The sequence below is a fragment of the Passer montanus genome, unplaced genomic scaffold (assembly GCF_014805655.1).
Source record: "Passer montanus isolate IOZ18808 unplaced genomic scaffold, ASM1480565v1 scaffold112, whole genome shotgun sequence".
Taxonomy (NCBI): Eukaryota; Metazoa; Chordata; class Aves; order Passeriformes; family Passeridae; genus Passer; species Passer montanus.
This window is the reverse complement of record NW_024357836.1, coordinates 204,425-225,582: the sequence shown is the minus strand read 5'-3', so window position 1 is coordinate 225,582 and position 21,158 is coordinate 204,425. Positions and strand designations below refer to the sequence as shown.

At 55.5% G+C, this 21,158-nt stretch overlaps 2 protein-coding genes across 2 annotated transcripts; one reads left to right on the top strand and one right to left on the bottom strand.

The window, feature by feature from the left end:
• Positions 1 to 2,424: 2,424 nt before the first annotated feature.
• UBXN6 (UBX domain protein 6) lies at positions 2,425 to 8,159 on the top strand. Its single transcript, XM_039733797.1, has 11 exons — positions 2,425 to 2,762; positions 2,970 to 3,127; positions 3,343 to 3,404; positions 3,535 to 3,657; positions 3,888 to 3,985; positions 4,311 to 4,386; positions 4,471 to 4,555; positions 4,770 to 4,989; positions 5,078 to 5,208; positions 5,808 to 5,953; positions 6,469 to 8,159. Exons 1-11 carry the CDS (start codon positions 2,680 to 2,682, stop codon positions 6,592 to 6,594), a joined length of 1,308 nt encoding a protein of 435 aa, XP_039589731.1. The 5' UTR covers positions 2,425 to 2,679; the 3' UTR covers positions 6,595 to 8,159.
• Positions 7,470 to 21,062, bottom strand: CHAF1A (chromatin assembly factor 1 subunit A). Its single transcript, XM_039733669.1, has 15 exons — positions 20,793 to 21,062; positions 20,590 to 20,640; positions 19,683 to 20,440; positions 17,888 to 17,944; positions 15,883 to 16,124; positions 15,364 to 15,424; positions 14,912 to 14,980; positions 14,299 to 14,522; positions 14,000 to 14,168; positions 13,748 to 13,828; positions 13,582 to 13,671; positions 13,116 to 13,377; positions 12,040 to 12,485; positions 9,202 to 9,289; positions 7,470 to 7,949 (listed from the first exon to the last, which is right to left on the bottom strand). The coding sequence occupies exons 2-15, from the start codon at positions 20,636 to 20,638 to the stop codon at positions 7,870 to 7,872; spliced, it is 2,676 nt and encodes an 891-aa protein (XP_039589603.1). The 5' UTR covers positions 20,639 to 20,640; positions 20,793 to 21,062; the 3' UTR covers positions 7,470 to 7,869.
• Between the last annotated feature and the right edge of the window lie 96 nt (positions 21,063 to 21,158).

Sequence of the window (21,158 nt, the reverse complement as noted above, 5' to 3'; positions counted from 1 at the left end):
GGCGGTGGCGCGGCGGGATAACGGGATTGGGCCGCGCCGCCGGAGGCGCCGAAGCGGGGGGCGCTGGGGGGCGGGGCCTGAGGGGCTGTGGGGGGGACGGGGATGGGGACAAGGCCTGGGACCTGAGGGGGGACAGGAATGGGGACAAGGATTGGGAACTGAGGGGGGACAGGGACGGGACAGGGATGGGACACGGATGGGACAGGGATTGGGACCTGAGGGGGGACAGGGATGGGGACAAGGATTGGGAATTGGGACCTGAGGGGGCCAGGGATGGGACAAGGACTGGGACAAGAATTGGGAATTGGGACATGAGGGGGAACACGGATGGGGACAAGGATTGGGAATTGGGACAAGGATTGGGAATTGGGACCTGAGGGGGAACAGGGATAGGGACAAGGATTGGGAATTGGGACAAGGATTGGGAATTGGGACCTGAGGGGGCCAGGGATGGGGCAAGGATTGGGAATTGAGACAAGGATGAATTGGGAATTGGGACATGAGGGGGAACACGGATGGGGACAAGGATTGGGAATTGGGACAAGGATTGGGAATTGGGACCTGAGGGGGAACAGGGATAGGGACAAGGATTGGGAATTGGGACAAGGATGGGGAATTGGGACCTGAGGGGGGACAGGGCTGTGGGGGGGCTGGGGATTATGGGGGGGTGTCAGTGCCGGGGGGACAGGGTCAGGGCAGTGGGTGGGACAAACACCGATCCTGCCCCCAGCTCAGCCTCCCCAGCCTGGGGATGCGGCTCCCGGCTGAATTCCTTCCCTGGGGCCATCCCGGGGCTCCAAACTCCTCCTGCACTAGGCAGGGTGTGGGTGGCCATGTCTTGGGATGTCTCAGGCCCAGGACAGCCACCGGGAGAGGCACTGGGGCCACATGGGGCAAGTCTGAGCCCAAACTTGGGCTGAGCCTGGCTAAGCTGGAGCAGACGCAGCTGGCCTGGGAGCTGCGCTGGGGTTAACCTGCTTTTAACCCAAACTGCCTTCTCTGCAAGGTCACGGAAAGGAAAACAAGGAAAACAGTCCCTGCCCACACCGGGCTGCTCCCAGCGGAGCCAGGCGGGGGCAAAACCCAAACACAGCCCTGATTCTGGGGAGAAACGACTCGTTCCCGGGGTTTGGGGAGAGGTGTGTGAGGAGGGGGAATCCCGCCGCAGGGAATTCATGGAGGTGGTGTCGGGGTGGTGGGAGTGCTCCCTGTCACACTGTGAGTGAGGCCTTGCTGCTGCTGGGCTGTGCCACGTCCCTGTGTGCCATGTCCTGGCCTTGCCACATCTCTGCTGTGCCACATCCCTGTGTGCCATGTCCCTGTGTGCCATGTCCTGGCCTTGCCACATCTCTGTGTCAGTGCCGGCCTGCTGTGCCACATCTCTGCTGTGCCACGTCCCTGTGTGCCACGTCCCTGCAAGCCACATCCCTGCTGTGCCACGTCCCTGCTGTGCCATGTCCCTGTGAGCCACATCTCTGCTGTGCCACGTCCCTGTGTGCCATGTCCCTGTTGTGCCACATCCCTGTTGTGCCATATCTCTGCTGTGCCACATCTCTGCTGCGTCCTGTCCCTGCTGTGCCACGTCCTTGTGAGCCATGTCCTGGCCTTGCCACATCTCTGCTGTGCTGTGTCCCTGCTGTGCCACATCCCTGCTGTGCCACGTCCTGGCCTTGCCATATCCCATCCACGCTGCATCCTGACCATGCCATGTCCAGTCTGTGCCATATTCTGGCCTTGCCATGTCCCGGGCTTTACCGTGTCCTGGGCTTTGCTGTGTCCCGGGCTTTGCCATGTCCCAGCTGTGCAATATTTCGGGCTGTGCCACGCCCTGGCCGTGCCGTGTCCCAGCTCTGCCACCTCCCAGCAGCGTCAGGGCTCTGTCCCTTCCCCTGAGCCCGCGCTGTGCCACGGCGCTGTCCCGGGAGGGCAGATCCGTGCCTCAGCCCGTGCCCCGCACTGGCGATGCCGCCGTGTGTCCAGCCTTCATCCAGGTGTTCCTGGCTCTCGGTGCCACCGGGCTGTCCCCGGGGTCTGTCCCGGTGCCCCCGGGAGGGGCAGCGCCGGGTGCTGCTGCCCGGGTGACCGCACAGCCCCGTGCCGGGAGCCGCAGCCCCTTCCTCGGTGAGTCCCACGAGGAGGGGGAGCAGGAGCCGTGCCGCGGAGATAAACCCGTGAAACACGGGGGGATGTTCACCGCGGCCATCCTCAGCTCCGGAGCCCTCGGCCGACCCCCCAGCGACGGCAAACACGAGGCTCCTTCTCCGTGCGCTTCACACCCAGCTGCGAGCCCCGGAGCTCTCCAGCGCTCCGTTCGCCTGCTTCGCTCACACCGGGGCCGCTCCCGGGACACCGGGAGCCGAGGCTGCTCCGTGGGGGCGGGTTTGGGGGGTCCGGGAGGCTCCGTGGGTGCCGCCGGGGGTCCGTGGATGCAACCGGAGCTCTGGGGAGGTCCGTGGGTCCCGCTCCGGGGTCCGCGGGTGCCAGCAGTCCCGGTGGTCCCGGTGCCGGTGTCCCTCGCCCCCCGCCCGAGCGGGGCCGGTCCCGCCCCGTTCCGGTGACGGCGCGGGCGGGCCGGAAGCGCGGGGGGGGCGCGGCGGCCCCGCTCCTGTCCCGGTGCTCCCGTCCCGGTGCTCCCGTCCCGGTGTTCCCGTCCCGGCCCGGTCCCAGCCCGGCACCGCCATGCGCAAGTTCTTCCAGGAGATCAAGGCCGACCTGAAGTTCAAGACGGCGGGGCCCGGGCAGAAGCTCTCGGAGCCGTCCCGGTACGGGCTGGGGGGGGGACTCTCCGGTAACGCCAGCCCCGGTAACGCCAGCCCCGGTAACGCCAGCCCCGCGCTCGGCCCGGTACCGGGGCGCGAGGGGCTCGCGGGGCCGGAGCGGCCGCACCGCCGGGCCCGAGCGCCGCTTCCCGCGGGGCCGCGTCCCCGCGGCGGCACCGGCGGGGCACCGAGCCGTGTCCTCCGTGGCAGGGCCCCCAGGGAGAAGCCGAAAGCCGAGGTGGCCCCGAAGCCCCGCCAGGCCCCGACGGATGAGGCGCAGAGGGCGGCGGCCGCGGCGCTGGCCCGGCTGGAGCTGAAGCCCAAGGGAAAGGCTCCGTCCGCCTCGCAGGAGACCATCAGGAACCAGGGTAGGAGCGGGCCGGGGCCGTCCCGGCTGGAAGAGCGCCCGGGTGCCGCTCCCGAGGGTGTTTTGGGGCGGCCGTGGTGGAAATGGGGTCATGTGCAGCCCTGGGCTGGCACGCCACACCTGGGCAGGTGTTTGTTTCTCAGGGCAGCGCTGAGCTGTCCAAAAGCCTCTGGAATGTGCTGAGCCTCCACTGCAGCTGGGGTTTGTGTGTTGTAGTGAGAAAAGAGCTGATGGCCGAGGCGGCTGCTGGCGAGAAGGGGCTCTCCGTGGAAGAAAAGGTGAGGGAGATGCTGCCATTCCCTGCTCAGCATCCCTTGGGGCTGCTCTCCCTGGCCTGAGGGTATTTATAACCAGAGCCCCCCAAAACCTCCCCGTGCTCAGTTTGGTGCTTGGTTTTATCTCCCTCAGGAGCAGGAGGAGGAAGGGGCAGCTGCTCCCTCTGTCTCAGGGGTTTATTTCATCTGCCCCTTGACCGGTACCGTTGTGAGGAAAGACCAGAAGGAAAAGCAGCTCCGAGAAGCCATCCAGGCAGTGAGTGCTTCCCTTCAAACTCCTTCCCTTCCCTCTTCAAGCTCCTTTTGTGCCGTGGGTCCCCTCCAGCAGTGACCTCACCAACCTCCTTGGTGTAAAATCTCCCCCAGGACAATTTCACTTGACCTGTTAAATCTTCTCTAGCCCAGCAAATGGGGAACAGTTGAGCTGAGCTGGGGTCAGCTCCTCCCGGGGCAGCTTCTCTCCCTCTCCCTCTCCCTCTCCCCCAGTATTTCTCCGTGGACCCGGTGGCTGCTTCCATCATGGAGATCCACACCTTCAACAAGGACCGGGAGAAGGTCCGGGTGTGCGTGGAGACCATGGCCAAGTGAGTGTGACTGAGGGCAGGGGCAGCTCATCCCTTCCCTGGTGGGTTTTCTTGCTCTGCTTCTACAAAAGTCTTTCTTTTGGAAGAAAATGAAACTCTTGAACCACCCAATTTCTCAGCTGACCCGATGTCAGCATCCTGGAGGAGTTGGTCCCACTAATCCAAGAGGTTTGGGAGCTGCTGTTTTTTTTTGTTTAGCCCCAAAACATTGATGTATTTTATTTTCCTGGATTTCTCAGTTTTGTTTTCTCTGTGAGGTCTCTGTTTTCTCTCTGACCTCTGCGTGTCCTGTTTTGATCCAGGCAGTACATTCCTCTTCCTGCAGGTACCTGGATAACATCTATCTCCATCCAGAGGAGGAGAAATACCGGAAAATCAAACTGCAGAACAAGGTGTTTCAGGTGAGCTCAGACTCCACAGCTGCGCAGCCGTGGAAAGCCCTTGCTTGGAGCAAACTCCATCTAAATTCTGTCCTTTTCTTCCAGGAAAGGATAAGCTGCTTGGAAGGGACACACAAATTTTTCCAGGCTGTCGGGTTTGAGACAAAAACACTGCCTGTTCCAGGACAAGGCAAGAACTCGTGGTGTTAATGTGGAGTCAGGGCTTTGCGGGGTGCTGGGGACAGCTCTGGTTGCTGACAGCTCCACAGAGGTCATTCCTCCAAGGCTGGAACAAAAACAGCCTCTGAGCCTGCACATTCCTTGTCCCAGCATGACATTTCCCCAGAGCTCCTTGTCCCCGTGTCACTGCCCTAAAGCCCAAGAGCCTCACTCCATCCTTGCAGAGACCACGGAGGAGTTCTACGTGCTGAAGGAGGAGGTGCTGAGCCGGCTGGAGGATCTGAGGGAGCACAAGGAGCAGCTGCTGAGCTCGGAGCCCGTGCGGGCGCAGCTGCACCGGCAGCCCGCGCTGTTCCAGCCGTCGCCCGCGGCCGCGCGCTTCGAGCTGCCCCCCGACTTCTTCAGCCTCACTGCAGAGGAGCTGCGCAGGGAGCAGCGGCTCCGGTGAGCGGCTGCAGGAGCAGCAGGGCCAGGGGGTGGCAGCCAGCAGCTCCTGGCTCTCCTCGGGGCCTACAAGGGTCTCTCCCCGCAGGACGGAGGCGGTGGAGAAGGCGGCGATGCTGAGGACCAGAGCCATGCGCGAGAAGGACGAGCAGAGGGAGATGAGGAGGTACAACTACACGCTGCTGCGGGTGCGCTTCCCCGATGGATACATCCTCCAGGGTAAGAGGGGCTCCTCGCCCTTCCCTCGGGCACCTCCAGGAGCTTCTGAGTGTAAGGAGCTGGATCGCAGGAGGGGCTCAGTTCAGCTGGTGGAATGAGCCACCCCAAAACCACAGCGGGGTAATGTTTCTCCATGAACTCTTCCCATCTCCAAACCCTCTCCCTGCACAGGGTTGGGATTTTAAACCAGGATTGGAGAGAGAGGGAAGAATCTCAAGGCATCATTAATTAAATCTCCTCTTCCCAGGCCTCTGGAAACAAGCTGGACTCATTAGATCAGTGTGTGACAGCAGCCAGCATGAGGCTGCCTCTGTGATGTCAGACTGTACAACAGCATAAATCTTCAAATTTTCCAGTAGAACTCTGGCAATCATTTCAGGCTTTCCCAGCTCTTTGTTACAGGCTGGCAGGGGCTCCCAACAATTGACTATTTTTCTTTGGGGATTCTGCTTTTATAGTTTTCAGTTAATTCAGGCTGGCTGTGTGGCAGGGAAGTCGTTGATCAAGTCAGCATCAGTAGGTGAAGCCCCACGGAACCGACCACAAAAGGTTAGATTTTGGTAAATGCCAGACTCTCTCACCTTGTTTTCTCATGGCAGGGACTTTTTATGCCCGAGAATCAGTATCTGCGCTCTACAACTTTGTGAGAGAAGCACTCAGAGATGACTGGCTGCCCTTTGAGCTCCTGGGACCTGGAGGTCTCAAACTGACTGATGAGAACTTGGCCTTCAATGAATGTGGATTGGTGAGTGAAAAAAATTACTGTTGCTACCTTCCAGAGCATCTTGAGGCTGTCAGTCTTCTGCTGCTCAGAGCTGGAGGGACATTTGTGTTCTTTCAGAGTCCCAAGCTGTGCTCAGTCCCCTCATTTAAAGCACAAACAAAGCAGTAACTGCTTGGGGGCTTTGAGGTGTGGAGGGAAGTGCAGGGTCCTCCTGGAGCACAGAGCTGTCAGGGCTGGGAAAGAGGGAAGGCAGCGATGGTGAGGGAGGGTATGAACAGAAAACCCAAAGCAGCATCCCCCAAAAGGAGCTGTCTGCAGAATCCTTGTCCTTTTCAGCTTGAGCAGTCCAGGTCTGTGAATGCTCACAGGGTGTTCCACACCCGGGGGGAACAGAGCAGCTGTGGGAGCGCCCAAGGCCGGGATGGGACAGTGGGAGGTGTCCCTGCCCGGGCAGGGGTGGGACTGGAGGGCTGTAGGGATTCCTGGCAGCCCACACCCAGCCCTGGCTGTGCTCAGTCCGTGCCTGTCGTGCCCAGGTGCCCTCGGCCCTGCTGAGCCTGGCCTGGGACGCCGCGGTCATGGCAGACGTGGAGGCGGCGGCGGAGGAGCAGCGCAGCCCCCTCAGGCCCGAGCTGCTGGCCAGGGCCCAGCCCCTGTCCTGAAATAAAGGGCAGTGCCTCCCGTGCTGCTGCCTTCAGACTCGGCCCTCCTTTTCCCAGGACTGCTGGAGCTCCGTGAGCTCAGAGGTGGCTTTGGTTTAGCTCTGCAGAGGGGCTGGACCCGCTGTCCCCTGCCAGCTCCAGGCTCACAGGTGGCTCTCTCGAGGGCTCTCCACACCAAAGCAGGGATTGCCCTGGAGCAGGGGCTGCCTGAGGTGTTCCCAAGGCAGTGGTGGAGCAGGGGTTAGGGGCTGTTAGGCTGGATTAACAACCTGAGCCTGGGTAGGGGGCTGGGTTTAGAGCTCAGCTCCCCGTTCTGCTTCTGTGTGCACTGTAACTCCTACTGGAGAGAAGCTCTCTGGATAAAGTTACACTTAGTCTGATTAAATGGAATTATTTAAAGACTCAGTTCTGATCCCAGTTGCTTGAGTTGCATTGTTGTTGTTGTAGGTTTGAGATGCCAAACCAGTCTGTGCTGGGGCTGGCACTGGTGTTACTGGGGCAGCATCACCCCCCTTGTCCCTTCAGAGACCAGAGAGTGACAGCAGGGAACAGCTACTGCTGGTGCCCGGGGGGAGATAACAAACCTGAAATTACAGACAATCCTTTAAAGAAGTAATTCATAACTCACCAGTTGTATAAAATCCCCAGCAAGTTCATCCTGTGTGTCACCAAGTTTGATGCTAGCTCAGTCCTTCAATACTCAAGCAGAGTTTTTCTGTGGGACAGAGCCCAGCTCTGATGCAGACAAGAGACTGAGAATCTAGCCCTGACCTGTCCAGCCTGTCCCAAGATAAGAGAAACAATGCATTTTTCCTTTTCCAAAAGTCAAGCCCTGCTGCTGTTCTCTGGAGCAAGTAAGACCACAAACAGGATGGTACAAGAGCATAAATTCATATATAATTGTACATCATTTATACCCAAGACCACGCTGTACAACATTATGAACAGTCATTCCCCAGTGGCATCACAATAAGCTTATTCCAAAATCCCTCAGCTACTTTAAGAGATAATTTAGATACCTTCCATTACAAAGAAGTATCAAAATTTCAATAATGCTTTATTAAGGACAGATTAATATGCAGTATTTTAAAAAAAAAGCTAAAAAGCTAAAGCTAAAAATTTAAGCTTCTGTCTGGTCTGAAGCAGAACAAAGTGCTGTCTTCTCTTTACAAGAAATGTGGAATACTTTCAAGTATCTTGGTCAAAGATACACAAGGTTTAAAACTTTCTAGCTCATCCTACATACATACAGAGGAGTTAGTAGACATTTTAGTCTCAAATTGTATTAGATGGGCTGACCATGCTGCTGTCCTGGTGAGCAGCTCTTGTGCCACTGGATTCTGAAGCTGTGGAACCTGCAAAGGAGAGAATGTGTTTGGATTGTTTTGTTTTTATAAATATCCTCATTAATCCAGTAAAATTTGACTACTTCATGTTTTATCTGTCTTAGCTTCCTGCATCTGTTGTGAGTCTCCTTTTCAACACTATTTAAAAACTGGTTTTAATACTGGCTTCGTATTTAATATCACCAATCCAGAATAAAAAAATCACTTCAACCATAAAAAGGATTTTCATAATCTTTTCAGCGCTTTCGAGTCAGGCAGAGGCAAACAAATAGAGCTGCATGTGTGTCAGCAGAGCCTGAGGGAGGGAAGCTGCTCAGTGGCATCCTCAGAACAAGAGGGGACAAACCTGAGGCGAGGTTTTCATCTCAGAGCCTGGTAATAAGCAAAAGCAGCTTAAGATTAAAGCCAGGCTTCTTGTCAAGCAGTCCCAGTGTCTGTTTTGGGAGGTGAGAGGAGCTCAGAGAGGAAGGAGAGCCCAGATAATGCCTGGAAGGGTCAAACACTCCAGAATTTCTGTGCACGAGTCCTTATCTGCCAGAGGAGCTGCCCAACACAAACCACTTTCCTTAGAGCAGGTTGGGAGAGCTCTATTGTGAGCAGGAAGAAAGAGCCCAGAGCTTTGGAAACCACAGCACGTGCTTGGAGTCAGCTCATTGATCTGTGTGATCACGTCCAAAAGCTCCTGGAGATGAAAGGAGCTGCTCCACATCCTCATCCCAGCGTGGCCTGAAAGGAGAGGCTGCACAGAGGGGCTTTGAAGCCATTTTCCAAGGGATAACTGGGACACAAACACAAGCAAGAGCTGGCTGCTCCCTGGTGTGACCTCCTTCAGACAATTTGCACCTCTGAGGAGGCAGCAGAGGGGTGATAACCCAGCCCCTGCCAGGCCTCAGGGCTCTGCATGCCCCAGAAAACAGCAATATTTGCCATAATTCACCAGTGGCACTGCCCTGGTGCTCACCTGTGCTCCCAGATCAAGCAGGCACCACTGAGCCAAGTGCTGCTCCCAGGGGCTTGGTGCCACTGAGGCAGAAGAGGAGGAGGAGGAGGAGGGCAGGAGAGGCAAGAGCAGCTTAGAGAAGGCCATAAATAGCAGAGAAGCATCTTTAAAAAAGGGGAAAAAGCAGGAGTGTCTGGGATAAGGTATCTATAGAGAGACAAGCTCAAGGAATGGTGAAAAGGGCAGAAAACTCCAAGTTTAGCCCACAAAGGTGCTGCTCCCTTGGGGGAGTGTCTGCCTGGCACCCATCTCCCTTCCCACCTTTTCCTGGCTGTACATCCACAATCATGCAGTCATCATCTTCCTCATCTTCCTCAGTGTCTGCCTGAAATCCATCCATCTCTGCAGCCTGGAGGGAAAGAGCAGGTACCAGGTGTGAGTCAGGAGGGCGAGGGTGCCACGGGCTGGCACAGGCAGTGCTGGGCACCCTCTGGGCAGGTGGGCACATCTGGAGGGAAGGAAATCTGTCACAAGTCTCAGCTCGTGGAGCTGGGAATTGCAAAAGGCCTCCTCTGCAGTGGCACCCACAGTGGGAGAGAGGCCAAGTGCTGCTCCAGGATCCTTCCCTCTTACACAACGTGCTGAGCAGCCCCCGCAGCACAGGCAGCTCAGCTGCAGGAAAATCTGACTCCTGCTGCACTTGGGAAGGGAAATCTCTCCCCCCTCTGTTTATTATTTTCATAGAATCACAGCCTCAGAGTCCAACTGCTCCCCAGCACTGCCCAGGCCAGCACTGGCCCTGTCCCCAAGTGCCACATCCCCGTGGATTTTAAATCCCTGCAGGGATGGGGATTCCAGCCCTGCCCTGGGCAGCTTTGGGTGAATAAAGTTCCCTAAATCTCCAACCTAACCCCCTCTGGCCCAGCCTGAGGCTGTTTCCTCTTGTCCTGGTGTTCCCTGGGAGCAGAGCCTGACCCCCTGGCTGTCCCCTCCTGGCAGGAGCTGTGCAGAGCCCCAAGGTCCCCCTGAGCCTCCTCTGCTCCAGGCTGAGCCCCTTGGGATGTTCTGTCCCTTCTGAAGATGGAGAACTGCTGTGGCTTGTCAAGTTTGGACCTGGTTCTCTCCTGACTCCTCCTCCTCTTTGCCAATCAGCTTTTATTCAGGGAGTGGTGCCTGTTCTTCTCTTCTGCCCAGGTTTCCTGCCATGGGAAAAGCCCAAATTCCCTATTTTGACTGGAGAACACAGAACCCAAGCAGTGACACAAACCAAAGTTGCCCAGCTGTGAGGGTCTGTTGAGTTTTTTTTCCTCCTTCAGCTGGAACTGGAATGAAAATCCTGCTCCCCATCCCCTAAAAACTCTTCCAAGCCAAGAAATTTTCAATTTCCATCTTTCAACAAAGTCCCAGTTCTCAAATTAAATCCCTCCTACACGTGGGCAGGTACTGCCCACTTCAGCACCAAATTTTTTCTCTCCACAGCTTATGTACGAGCACCTTGACTCACACAAGCCCTGGTGTGAGCTCCCCAGCACAGAAACACGTGCCAGGGAGGGACCTGGCAGCTGTGCCCTGCCAGCCATGGCCCAGCCTGGCTCCACGGGCAGAGCAGGGCTGATTGAGACATCAGGGATGAAAAGCTTCTGGGGCTGTGACACCTCTGCTCAGAGCTGCACCTCCCCAGCACAGCCCTGAGGAGCTTTGAAGCATTCAGGCTGGTGATGTAATTCTCCTAAAAGCCTTTGTTTTGCTATTTCTGCTCCCTTCTAAGCTGAATTTCCAGTGGGTGCCAAGCAGAGACTTTTATCTCTGCCTTTATTTAGTGTACAAGAAAAAAACCCAAGCAGATGGAGTTTGGGGGCTGAACAGCTTCTCACAAGTCTCTGATCTCTATCAATACCTGAATGCTGAGCTTTTTCAGTAGAAAAGCCAAAAAAGCCAAGAATAAATTGGGAAGGCAAAGCATAAAAAGCATCAAAAGCCTCATCTGTGGTCCATGGGAGGGGGTGGAACGAGATCAGCTTTAAGGTCCCTCCCAACCCAAACCATTCTGGGGCTCTTTCCTAACCTGGTGCACAGGGAAGGAGGAATAAATCCACTGGCAGGGATTCCAAACCCTGCCCTGCCTGTGGGGTTGGAAGCCAAAGGTTGATAGCCCCAAGTTCCAGCACCTAAAACCTCAAGACAGCATCTCAAGCTTTGTGGGGACCCAGCTGTGACCCCTCCAGGGCCTGAAGGGGCCAAGAGGAAACATGGAGAGAGATTTTGCACCAGGGATGGAGGGACAGGACACAGGGAATGGCTTCCACTGCCAGGGAGCAGGGCTGGATGGGATATTGGGAAGGAATTCCTCCCTGTGAGGGTGGGGAGGGGCTGGGATGGAATTCCCAGAGCAGCTGGGGCTGCCCTGGATCCCTGGCAGTGCCAAGGCCAGGCTGGAGCAGCCTGGGGCAGTGGGAGGTGTCCCTGGGTGGGATTTAAGGTCCCTTCCAAGCCAAAGCATTCTGGAATTCCATGATCCCATTTTTCAGTCATGATTAGGCTCCAGCACCACCTGTGGTTGCCCTAAAAAGCAGAAGCAACAACAGGAAAACCACAACAGAGCCCCCAGGCAGCAACCGCTGCAATTCCATCTCATTTTGTCCCTATGAATTATTGTATTTTTAAACCAGCTCTCGAAATTCAGCTTTATGTGTGTCAGGATGAGCTGGAGCCTTCACAGACTGCTCTGGGCTGAGTTGCAGCACTTGGGAACCACATTTAATCCCTTCACATGCAACTGCTGTAAGTCATCAGCTCGGGCTGTACAACTGGCAGCCACAGGCACACATAAAACCTGCACACAAATTACACACAGCTGTAAAACCAAGGCCAAGCAGACTCTCAAACTATTCACAGCTTGGATGCAATCACTGCCAAATAGCAGAGAATGGAAGAACAGCAGGAGAGCAACGTTTCAAATGGAACAGAGAGTCCAAGCTGCAGACACACAAAAGAAACCCATCTCTGCAGCCCCATCATTTCACTTCTTTCCCCATGAAAAGGGTCTTGTGGTGTGCAGGACAGTGGCTGGAGTGAACAGGCCGAGCTGGGGGGTGCAAACACCCCCAGCCCCACTCCCAGCCCTCCTTCCTGGGGCACAACACCCCACCAGGAACTCACCTGCTCAGCACCCCGCGGTCTCTTCATGAACTTGGTGATGGACATGCTTCCCACGGCCTTCCTCTTGGCTGCCAGGGGGGTGGGCTGGGGCACAGGCAGCCCTGGCACGCTGCCCAGCTCCTCCTTGCCCGTGCAGGGCACCTGGGTGACGTAGTTCCACTGGCAGGGCACGGGGAGCTGCTCCTGGCCGAAGCTGCGCAGCACCTCGGCGTGCACGTACCAGCACATCCTGAACTCGGGCCTCTTCTCGTACACAGAGCTCTCTGAAATGATCCTCTTGAGCCTGGCCTTGGAGGGCACCCCGCTGTCCTCCCCTCCTGGGGGCTCTGGGGGGCTCCTGGAGCCGTGGCTGAAGCGTCCCTGGCGGCAGCACTCCTGGAACTCCTGGATGATCACCCTGCTCCCGTGCACGTTGCCGTGCAGCAGCGGCAGCAGCTGGCCCAGGACTGCAGGGAGAGGTGGCACAGGAAGGGTTAAAGGTTGGGAAAGCAGGGGGGAGAGAAATCAGCACTTTTAGGGATGGGATTGCCCAGAGAAGCTGGGCGTGCCCCATGTCTGGGAGGCTCCAAGGTCAGGTTGGATGGGGCTTGGAGCAAGTGGAAGGTGTCCCTGCCCATGGAAGGAACTGGATGGTCTGTAAGGTGTCTCCCAACCCAAACCACTCTGGGATTCCATGATTTGACGTAGGAAACTCACCCCCAATAATAACAACACCCTGGAGTGAAATCCCCACTCCCTGCCTGGCCTTTATGTGAGTTATTCAAGGCCTTGTGGAAAAGCTCAGGACTGGAAGCCAACACAAAAACCAAACCCTTTCCCCCAAACAACAAACAGGCTCAGACCCATCCTAAATCTGAGCTTGCTCAAGTCTGGTTGGCTTTAGTTCCTAGATTGCCCAGAGCAAGACTTTTTGGAGAGGCAGTGCCAGAAAACTCCTTTCCAAGAGCTCTCAGAGATTCCTTGGATTCCAGACTTGTCAGCAACAGGTCATTGAATGCAACACTCACTAATCCCCCTGCTCCCTCCAAAGCACAGCAGAACCCTGTGGAAGTACTGCTTAGCCCTTCAGGTCTTACTTTGCTGATCTTTTGCTCTTTTTTTGCTACATTTCTGTGTCTGCTGCTCTTCCTCTGGCACAGGTGGATCCAGGACACAGGCTGTGAACTGCTGGAGCACCTTCAGGTCTGGGTTGGTGCTGCTGTCCTTTGCTGCCCTTTCCCAGACACAGCCAATCTTCACAGGCTGCAGGACATGGAACCTCTTCCCCTTGGCTATCAGCTCATCCCACTCCTTTGCTTTCAGCTTCTGACGAACCTTCTGGTTCTCTGGGTCACACTCCTGCAGCCACAGGGGACAAAGCACTTGTTACAACCTTGCCAGGAAGAAAAAAAGAGCTTTTTAAACCCAGCTTTGCCTGTGCTCCAGAGCCACACAGGGCTCCTGACCCGTGCAGGCACAGGGCCATGTGCTCTCCTCCCCTGCCAATATTGACAGGACACAGTTCACTGGAAATGGAAACTCAGGGACACCCAGCTGCCTTACCTCTGTCACACCTTCATCTTCAGATAGGTACCCATGGGGTACAAAAAAGCCATCGTCCTCATCTTCATCCTCTCCCTCCTCTTCATCATCCTACAAATAAATGGGTGACAAGTTACACTGCCAAGTGCAAGTGGTTCCTGATTTTTTCAGCATGCAGGATCCTCACCTCTTCACTATGGGAGAGACTTTCCCCAGGCTCCTCCTCTTCCCACTCTTCATCACTGTCTACTTCATAGTCCAGCAGTTTCTGCAAGAAATGCCAACATTCCTGTCCAGCACTGGAGAGCACAAAGCACCAAACCCAGCCCGGGGTTTCAGAGGGAACGAAACAAAATGGCTCAGAAATCCCAGGGAAGCAGAGGACTTGGCCAAGCACATTCACTTGTAGGGCACAAAGGATGCAGCAGGCTGTGCTTACAGAGTCCTTGGACCATGGATTCCTGGCACGGATCAGGGAGGTTCTCTTGTTCCAGGTGCCCCAGTAGGCAGGGCGGTGATTCTCGCTGAACTGCAGGAGCTTCATCCTGCCAAACTTCTCCCTCTCAGGAACAGCATCTGCCTGGCAGCTATCCACCACCACCACGTCACTGGGAACACAGGGGAAGGTGGCTCAGCCCCACAGAACAGCTCCAGCCTTCCCTCCTCTCCAATCCTCAGCCCCTCCCTGCAGCTCACTTCATCCAACAGAAGCAAAGCGAGCCCCAAGTGCAGACTGACCTGTTGACACTGTCACTGCTGTCACTGACCAAAGTGGGCCCAGTTTTTCGTGGTTTACGACATTTTAGATCCTTCAGGAAAGAATCTTCACCATTCTGGGCGTGCAGGAGCTTGTCCAGTTGCTCCAGGTCGTCTGGATCCAGGGCAACACGGCTGAGGGGGGCTAAGACCATGTTCTCCTTAATTTCAAAAGGAGCAAACTTCCCACAGGAGCCAGCAAGGGTCTGAAACATCAAGTGAGGAATGTCAGGGTTTGGACACTGAGAAGCTGCAGCACCAACACGTGCAAGAAACACCTGCTGTTGAGGTGCTGTCTGAGGTGAAGATTTAGGTTAAGTGAAGATTTAGGTTAAGCCCTTCCTGTCCAAGACTCCAGATCTTCCAGGCAATGCAGAAGACAGAGCTGAGATTCACTAAATCAACCACAAATCTTCTGTAGTCTCTGCTCTGGCCTTTTTCTTAAAATCCTTTGTACTTTTGAGACCAGGAAATGAAGAAAAACCAATGTTTTGACCACCTAGGAAGCTGTGAGGGCCAGCTGAGAAGGAAATCAGGGTATTTTGTTAAGAAGAACTGTGAGAGACCAACACACAGAGGCACAGCAATCCCTCACCTTGGGGGCTTGTGGAGTCTTTGGTTTCTGGAAGAACCTGGTGATCTCTGCTTTCTGTGCATTGATGCGCTGAAACGAGAACCCAAATGCACACCTGAGCCAGGACAAAGCTTTGGAATTGCAGCTGAGCTCATGCTTGACTCAACTTCAAATGCAACGAGGCACAAAGCAAAGTTCAGGCAGTCACCAGCTCCTGTGACTCAACAGAAACACTCACTGTCCTCCCTGCCACGCCAGGGCTGCCGGGGCAGTGCCAGGGAGAGTTCACTTGTGGGCATTCAGAAACACACAGAAAACACTCCAGAAGGGGAAAACAAAGTAACCAACAGGTGTGAAATAACGGGTGAAATCTGCAAGGAGCAGCCCCAGCAGGTCAGGGGGGACAGGCTGCTCCACCTACAGCATTTCACCCCAGAAAGAATTTAGAGACAAGCCAGAGAAGGCATTTTTACCTTTTCTTCCTCCTTTAACCGTTTCTCCTCTTCTTTCTTTCTCTTCTCCTCAAGTTTTGCCCTTGAAAACAAAGATCATGTGAATTGTCACCCACCAGGAAGGGTTTATTTGCACTGGGGAAGAGGTGGGAAGCCCCAGACCCCACCACGAGGATCATCTGTCAAGCCAGCCAAGAACCACGCTTGGTTAAGTGCACAGAAGACTTTGTTCATTCCTTCTAGAGCAAATATTGACCCATTTCAAGTTAATAGGCTGCCTCCAGTTCCTCTCAATACAGGGAATTTCAGGGGTCACCAAGTCACAGGTAACTTCCTCAGCAATGAGCACGAGTGAGCCAGGTCAGCAGGGGAAGCTCAGGGCAGCAGTGGGCACTGCTGGGATGGGGGCACAGAGTCCCTCAAGCATTTCAGAGTCACCCCCTGACCCCAGACCCGTGCTGCTGGAGCAGGGGGGCAGGGAAAGTGGGGATGGAAACCAGCACAGGGACCCCCAGGAGCTGCACAAGCCCAGGCACTCACTCCAAGGCCTCCTGCCTCTCCTTGCGCTTCTCCTCCTTCACTCGCAGCTTCTCAGCTTTCTCCTTCTCTTCCTTTTCTTTCTTTTCCCTCCTTTCTCTCTCTTTCAACTCTTTCTCTTCCTCTTTCCTCTTCTTTGCCTCCTCCTTGGCTCGTTCTTTCGCAGCTTTTGCCTCTTCCTTCAGCCTCCCCTTCTCCTCCCTCTCTGCCTGCAGCTTCTGGAGCTTGTCCGCACGCTCCTGGTCCTGGGGCACAAAGGGGACACTCAGCAACCAAAACCCAAACTTCTGTGCTCCCAAAACCCTGGTGAAAATCAGCATTTCATTGCTCAGGGAGGAAGCAGGACCCACCCAGTGCAGCATCACAAAATATCCAGGACCTGGAGGGACCCTCATCCTTCCCAGGAAGGCAGGTGGGAGCACAGCCCCAGCCCCCAGTGCCTCAGCCAGCTGAGCTTCCTGGTGCTGCCTCTCTGAAAGCTTTAATTATTCTATTCTCTTAGCAAAAAAAAAGGTATTTTCATTTCTCTAAGCATCAAAGAAAGCTTTGTATTGAGTCATCTTCATTACCACTGTAGCATTATGGAAAATTAGATGGGAATTAAAAAATCGTAATTATTCCCTTATTTAATAGGAGATTTCAGATTCTTTCCAAAATATTTCCTCCTGAGCAAAGCTTTTCATGCTTTGGTGTCACCACAGGGCTACAGTGGTGTCACTTCTACAAGTGAATTGGAGCTGATTTGACATCATAAAGCCACAAGGATTTTCTGATGGTTTCCACAAGCACAGAAATCACTTTGATGATCCTCGTGGGTCCCCCCAAGCTGGGATGGATATTCCATGATCTCAGGGAACACAGTCAGCCTCCAAACCCCAGGTTGTGGAGCTGGGCCCTTGTTTTCTTCTATTTCACATCATCAGTGCCCTGAGTTTGTTCAAGGGGCGCTCTGGGAACAGTGGGGGGAAGATTTGATTGGAAGTGTTGGCTTTTATGGTGTTTCCTCCCAAAACAACTGCAATTCCCACCATGGCTCTGCTGACACAAAGGAGGAAAATGTCAAATTGAAGAGAAAAAGCTTTTCTGTGCTGCAGGCACTGGTGATGTCACCAGGAAAGGAGGATCTGCCTGTGCCCAGACACTCCAACTCCTCCCTGGGTATTTTCAGTTTTCTTTTATTGATTTCACATCTCTCCTTGTCAACATCAAGGCTTCCTTGAGCAGTGTCACAACACAAATAACTGCAGAAAGCCACCACCAGCCAAATGGTGCCAATGGCAAGGAAACAACACTGTCAGCCTGAGTCATGGAATGTGCAGGGTGCTGGGAGCTGGTGTGAAGCTGACAGCTCACTGGTGGCTCTGGTTCATCCCCAGCATCATTTTTAGCTTCCATTCTCCTCTCTCCCTCCCATCCCTGCTATTTTTAACACAGCTATAGAAAGGAAGAAAACAACAGATTGGGATTCTATGTGGGGCACTGGGAAAAGCTTTACAGCTCCAACTTACATAAAACACACAAGTTTATAAACAAGCCACAGAGACACAGAGTTCCTGAGCACAAACCCTCCCAGGTGCAGGAAAAACAACCCCAAAAAACCCATTCCTGCAGCACTGACTGCTGAAACCCCAGTGACCCTTCAGGCTCCTCTCCAGCCAAGCAGGCAGAACCTGGAGCTTGAGCATTCCCAGTGGTGGCATCCAGTGGTGACACCCTCTGGGAGCCACAGGCACAGTGCCCCACTTGCCTCGTGTATTCATAAAAACAGAGCCTGAATTTTGGGGCTTAAATGTTTCTAATCTCTTCCCAAAGAGCCCCAAATGCACCCAGGGCTCCATTCAGGAGCTTTGGAAAGAGCCAAGCACTTCAACTGCCTGCATTAAAGGTTCCTCCAGGCTCCCCAGGGTGAGGAAAAATGGCAAAAGAGATGTTGCAGCTGGGCTGAGATAAAAGGCAAAGCCTCTGCTGGCTCCTCAGGGGAGGTTTGGGTGTCAGGGAAATGCCTTACTCTTTGCAATCTCAGCTTCTCCTTCTCTGCTGAACTTCTGTGTAATTTCTGAGGTACCTGCAATTACAAAATGCAAGTTTCAGAGGAGATCCTGAATTGCACATGACACCCAGTCACTCCAACTCCCCCCAGAGCAGGGAATGAGGACACACCTCAGAGCACCCAGTGTCCCCAATCCCACCCCAAACTCCTGAACAAACCCCTCTGGTCCCCTCAGCCCCTCAGGGAACACCAGGGAGCTGCTCTGAACCACAGGGCACATTTCACTATGGCAAACTCACTTCCTTCCAGCTCAACTTATGTTTCTTTGGGCTTTTTTTTTTTTAATCCATCTTGCTGTGATATTTAGCTGAACTTTATAAATACAAGGACTGTTTTCCACATTTTAACACTTTTTGTCATCACAGTCCACTTGATCTTCCACCAGTAGCAGCTCACTGATCCTAAGTTCCAAACAGGGCACACTTCTCATTTATATTTTATTCATGGGGGGGAGAAAAAGGTGTTTTATGCATAAGACCATTGTTCATAGACTGGTTAAAGGCCTAATTTGTCAACATTTCAGTGATTTACTGATTTACTGGATGTCCCCTCCTCCTGCTGCCATTGACAGCATCACATTTAAATTGTGATTAACAGGCTAACACAGCCCAACTGCTTTATTTTCTATATTTATCTGATCTAAAACAGGAGTTCTGTCAAGTGGGGGCTTCAGCTCCTCTGAGCTGTTTCCTCCCAGGAAAACAAAGCTGCCAGGACTCCCAGCTGCACAGCTTGGGGTGCAGCCCCTCATTTTGGGGAGCAGCAGGAGCAAATCCAGCCCCCCTGGCAGGACTGGGTTACACCAGGAGTGCTTTCTGCTGCTCTGCTACACTGGAAATGCTTCATGCCTGCTTGAGTGTGTCTGTTTATTTTAGGGATGGAAGATTGGGAGTTCTCACACAGGAGGAATTGAGCACTTGACTGGATAAACACAACAAAAGGACTGGGAGAACCTTGCCCGTGCTGTTTGAGCCACCTGAGCAGATGCTGCTGCCCTTGGAAGCTTCTCTGCCCAAACTGCCCCAAAATCCAGGGTGGTTGGGGGCCTCCTGTTGAAGCACAGCTGCTAAACTGAAATTTAGGTGACCAAAAACCCCCTGACCCAGAGCTTTCTCATGGAATCCCAGAAAGCTTTGGGTTGGGAGGGACTTGGAGCCCATCCAGTGCCCCCCCTGCCATAGCACAGGTGTGCCAGGCTGCTCCAAGCCCACCCAGGGCACTGCCAGGGATGAGGCAGCTGAGCTGCTCTGGGCACCCCGTGCCAGAGCTTCTCCCTGGCAGCTGCAGGAATTCAGAGCTGGAAAAGCACCTGCACTGGCTGCACTGGGGGAACATCCCCAGGGGAATCCCAGCAGCTCTGAGGAGGACAAAACAGAGCTTGGGGAAAACCACCTCAAGCACAGAGCTGCTCTTGGATGCTGTTCCCAAAACACCAAGCCCAGGTGGGCATTTCACTAAAGAAATGTAACTACAGCAGCAGCCAGAGCCAGGGAGGATCAAATCCTTGAGCTGCAGGGTTTAAAGACCCCAGAGGGCAACAACTCAGGAATTAATCCCCACTCAGGAATTAATCCCCACCACACCCCTGTGCTGTTTGAGCCACCTGAGCAGATGCTGCTGCCCTCAGAAGCTTCTCTGTCCAAACTGCCCCAAAATCCAGGGTGGTGTTTGCCCCACTCACCCTCTCCCCCACCACCCCAGGACCCCAACCACTCCAGCAGAGGGCCTGCACCCCAAAGCAGAGCAGACCAACCTTCCTGGCAGGTGTGGAGGCAGCCAGAGGGCTGCTGCTGCCCTTGCCCTGTGCCAGCAGCTCGGGGGAGCTGCCGGGGCTCAGCGAGGAGTTGCTCAGTCCTGAGTCCCCCTCGTGGGACGACTCCAGGGCCTCGCTCTCCGAGGCAGCGTCCACAGGGGCCACCTGGGGGCCCTTCAGGCTCATGATGTCCTCCAGCAGCACCACGGGCACCTTCCCCTCAAAGAGCACGTCCTTCAGTTCGCCCTGAGCGCCCTTCCTGCCCGCCAGGTCCCTGCAGGCCGTGGGCTGGGGCCCAGCTCCTGCAGCCTGCCCTGCCTGGGGCCCCTCAGTCCCCGTGGAGTCTCCTGCCGGGCTGCTCTGCCAGGAGCTCGGGCAGCTCAGCTCTTTTCCTGCGGGGCCATTGCTCACAGCAGCTGTAGAATCCACGTCCCCCGGCTCTGTGCTGTCCCCGAGTCCGTGGGCAGAGCCCCTGCAGAGGTCAGGAACGCCCCCGGGGTCACTCGTGTCACCTCCTGGGTTTTTCTGGATAAAATGGTCCAAGGGACCCTTCCCGTTGATGAGCTTTGGAGTCAAATTCCCATCTGAGCCCAGCTGGCAGTCGTTCTCCACATTGTCCAGGGAGGCACCCGAGGCATCCAGGGAGGGATCCTTGCTGGGAGCAAAAGCACTCGGGGAGCTCTTGACTTTTTTGAGTTCTGAGTGGACATCGAGGTTCTCCTTTGGCACGGGGTTGAGGCGCTTGAAGGGCAGCCGAGCTGCAAGAACAACACAGCTTAGAGACAGGCAGGGGCACTTGGACACACAGAGATGCTCTACTCACAGCCCAGCCAATATCTCATGACAAATCAGCTCTGAGATGTTTCAACGTGCTACAAACTGTGCAGGGTGAGGGACACTGCCTTACCTTGGACGAGCTTCCGTGGGGGAACAGCAGCTTTGTCTCTGCACTCCATGGCTACGGGAGAAAACGACAGATCAGCACCCGGGGCTGCTCCCAGCGAGCCGCTGCTTCCCTGGGAGGGCTGGGGCAGAGCCCAGCAGCTCTCCCGGGGCCGGTGAGGGCGGACAAAGAGCTCCCGGTGCCACCGCCAGGGCACAGGCACCCACCGGCTCCCACAGCCGCAGCGTGCCCCTCGCTGGGCCGGGCAGGAACGCCCCCAGGAGCCCGTGCGTGCAGCCAGGGCGGTGTGAGGAGGGAATTCCGGGCTGTGAGGAGGGAACTCCGGGATGTGAGGAGGGAATTCCGGGATGTGAGGAGGGAATTCCGGGCTGTGAGGGCGGGCCGGGCCTGGCACAGGTGCCCAGGCTCCCCGGCGCCGCTGGCAGCGCCCGGGCACAGCGGAACGCGGCCCTGCCCGCCGCGGCGGCGCGGCCTTTCGGATCACTCCGCACCCAACCCGCTCCGGCCGCTCCGGGCCCGCTCCCGCCCGGCCCGTCCCGCTCGTACTTGGCGGGAGCCGGGGCGACCCCGCG

Coding starts and splice junctions, on each gene's coding strand:
- CHAF1A (XM_039733669.1), bottom strand. CDS start 20,638: ATGGAGTGCAGAGACAAAGCTGCTGTTCCCCCACGGAAGCTCGTCCAA. Junction 20,441..20,589: donor CCCACGGAAGCTCGTCCAAG/GTAAGGCAGTGT, acceptor TTGTTCTTGCAG/CTCGGCTGCCCTTCAAGCGC. Junction 15,425..15,882: donor GAGAGGCAGGAGGCCTTGGA/GTGAGTGCCTGG, acceptor TTTGTTTTCAAG/GGCAAAACTTGAGGAGAAGA.
- UBXN6 (XM_039733797.1), top strand. CDS start 2,680: ATGCGCAAGTTCTTCCAGGAGATCAAGGCCGACCTGAAGTTCAAGACG. Junction 3,658..3,887: donor TCCGAGAAGCCATCCAGGCA/GTGAGTGCTTCC, acceptor CCTCTCCCCCAG/TATTTCTCCGTGGACCCGGT. Junction 5,209..5,807: donor CGATGGATACATCCTCCAGG/GTAAGAGGGGCT, acceptor TTCTCATGGCAG/GGACTTTTTATGCCCGAGAA.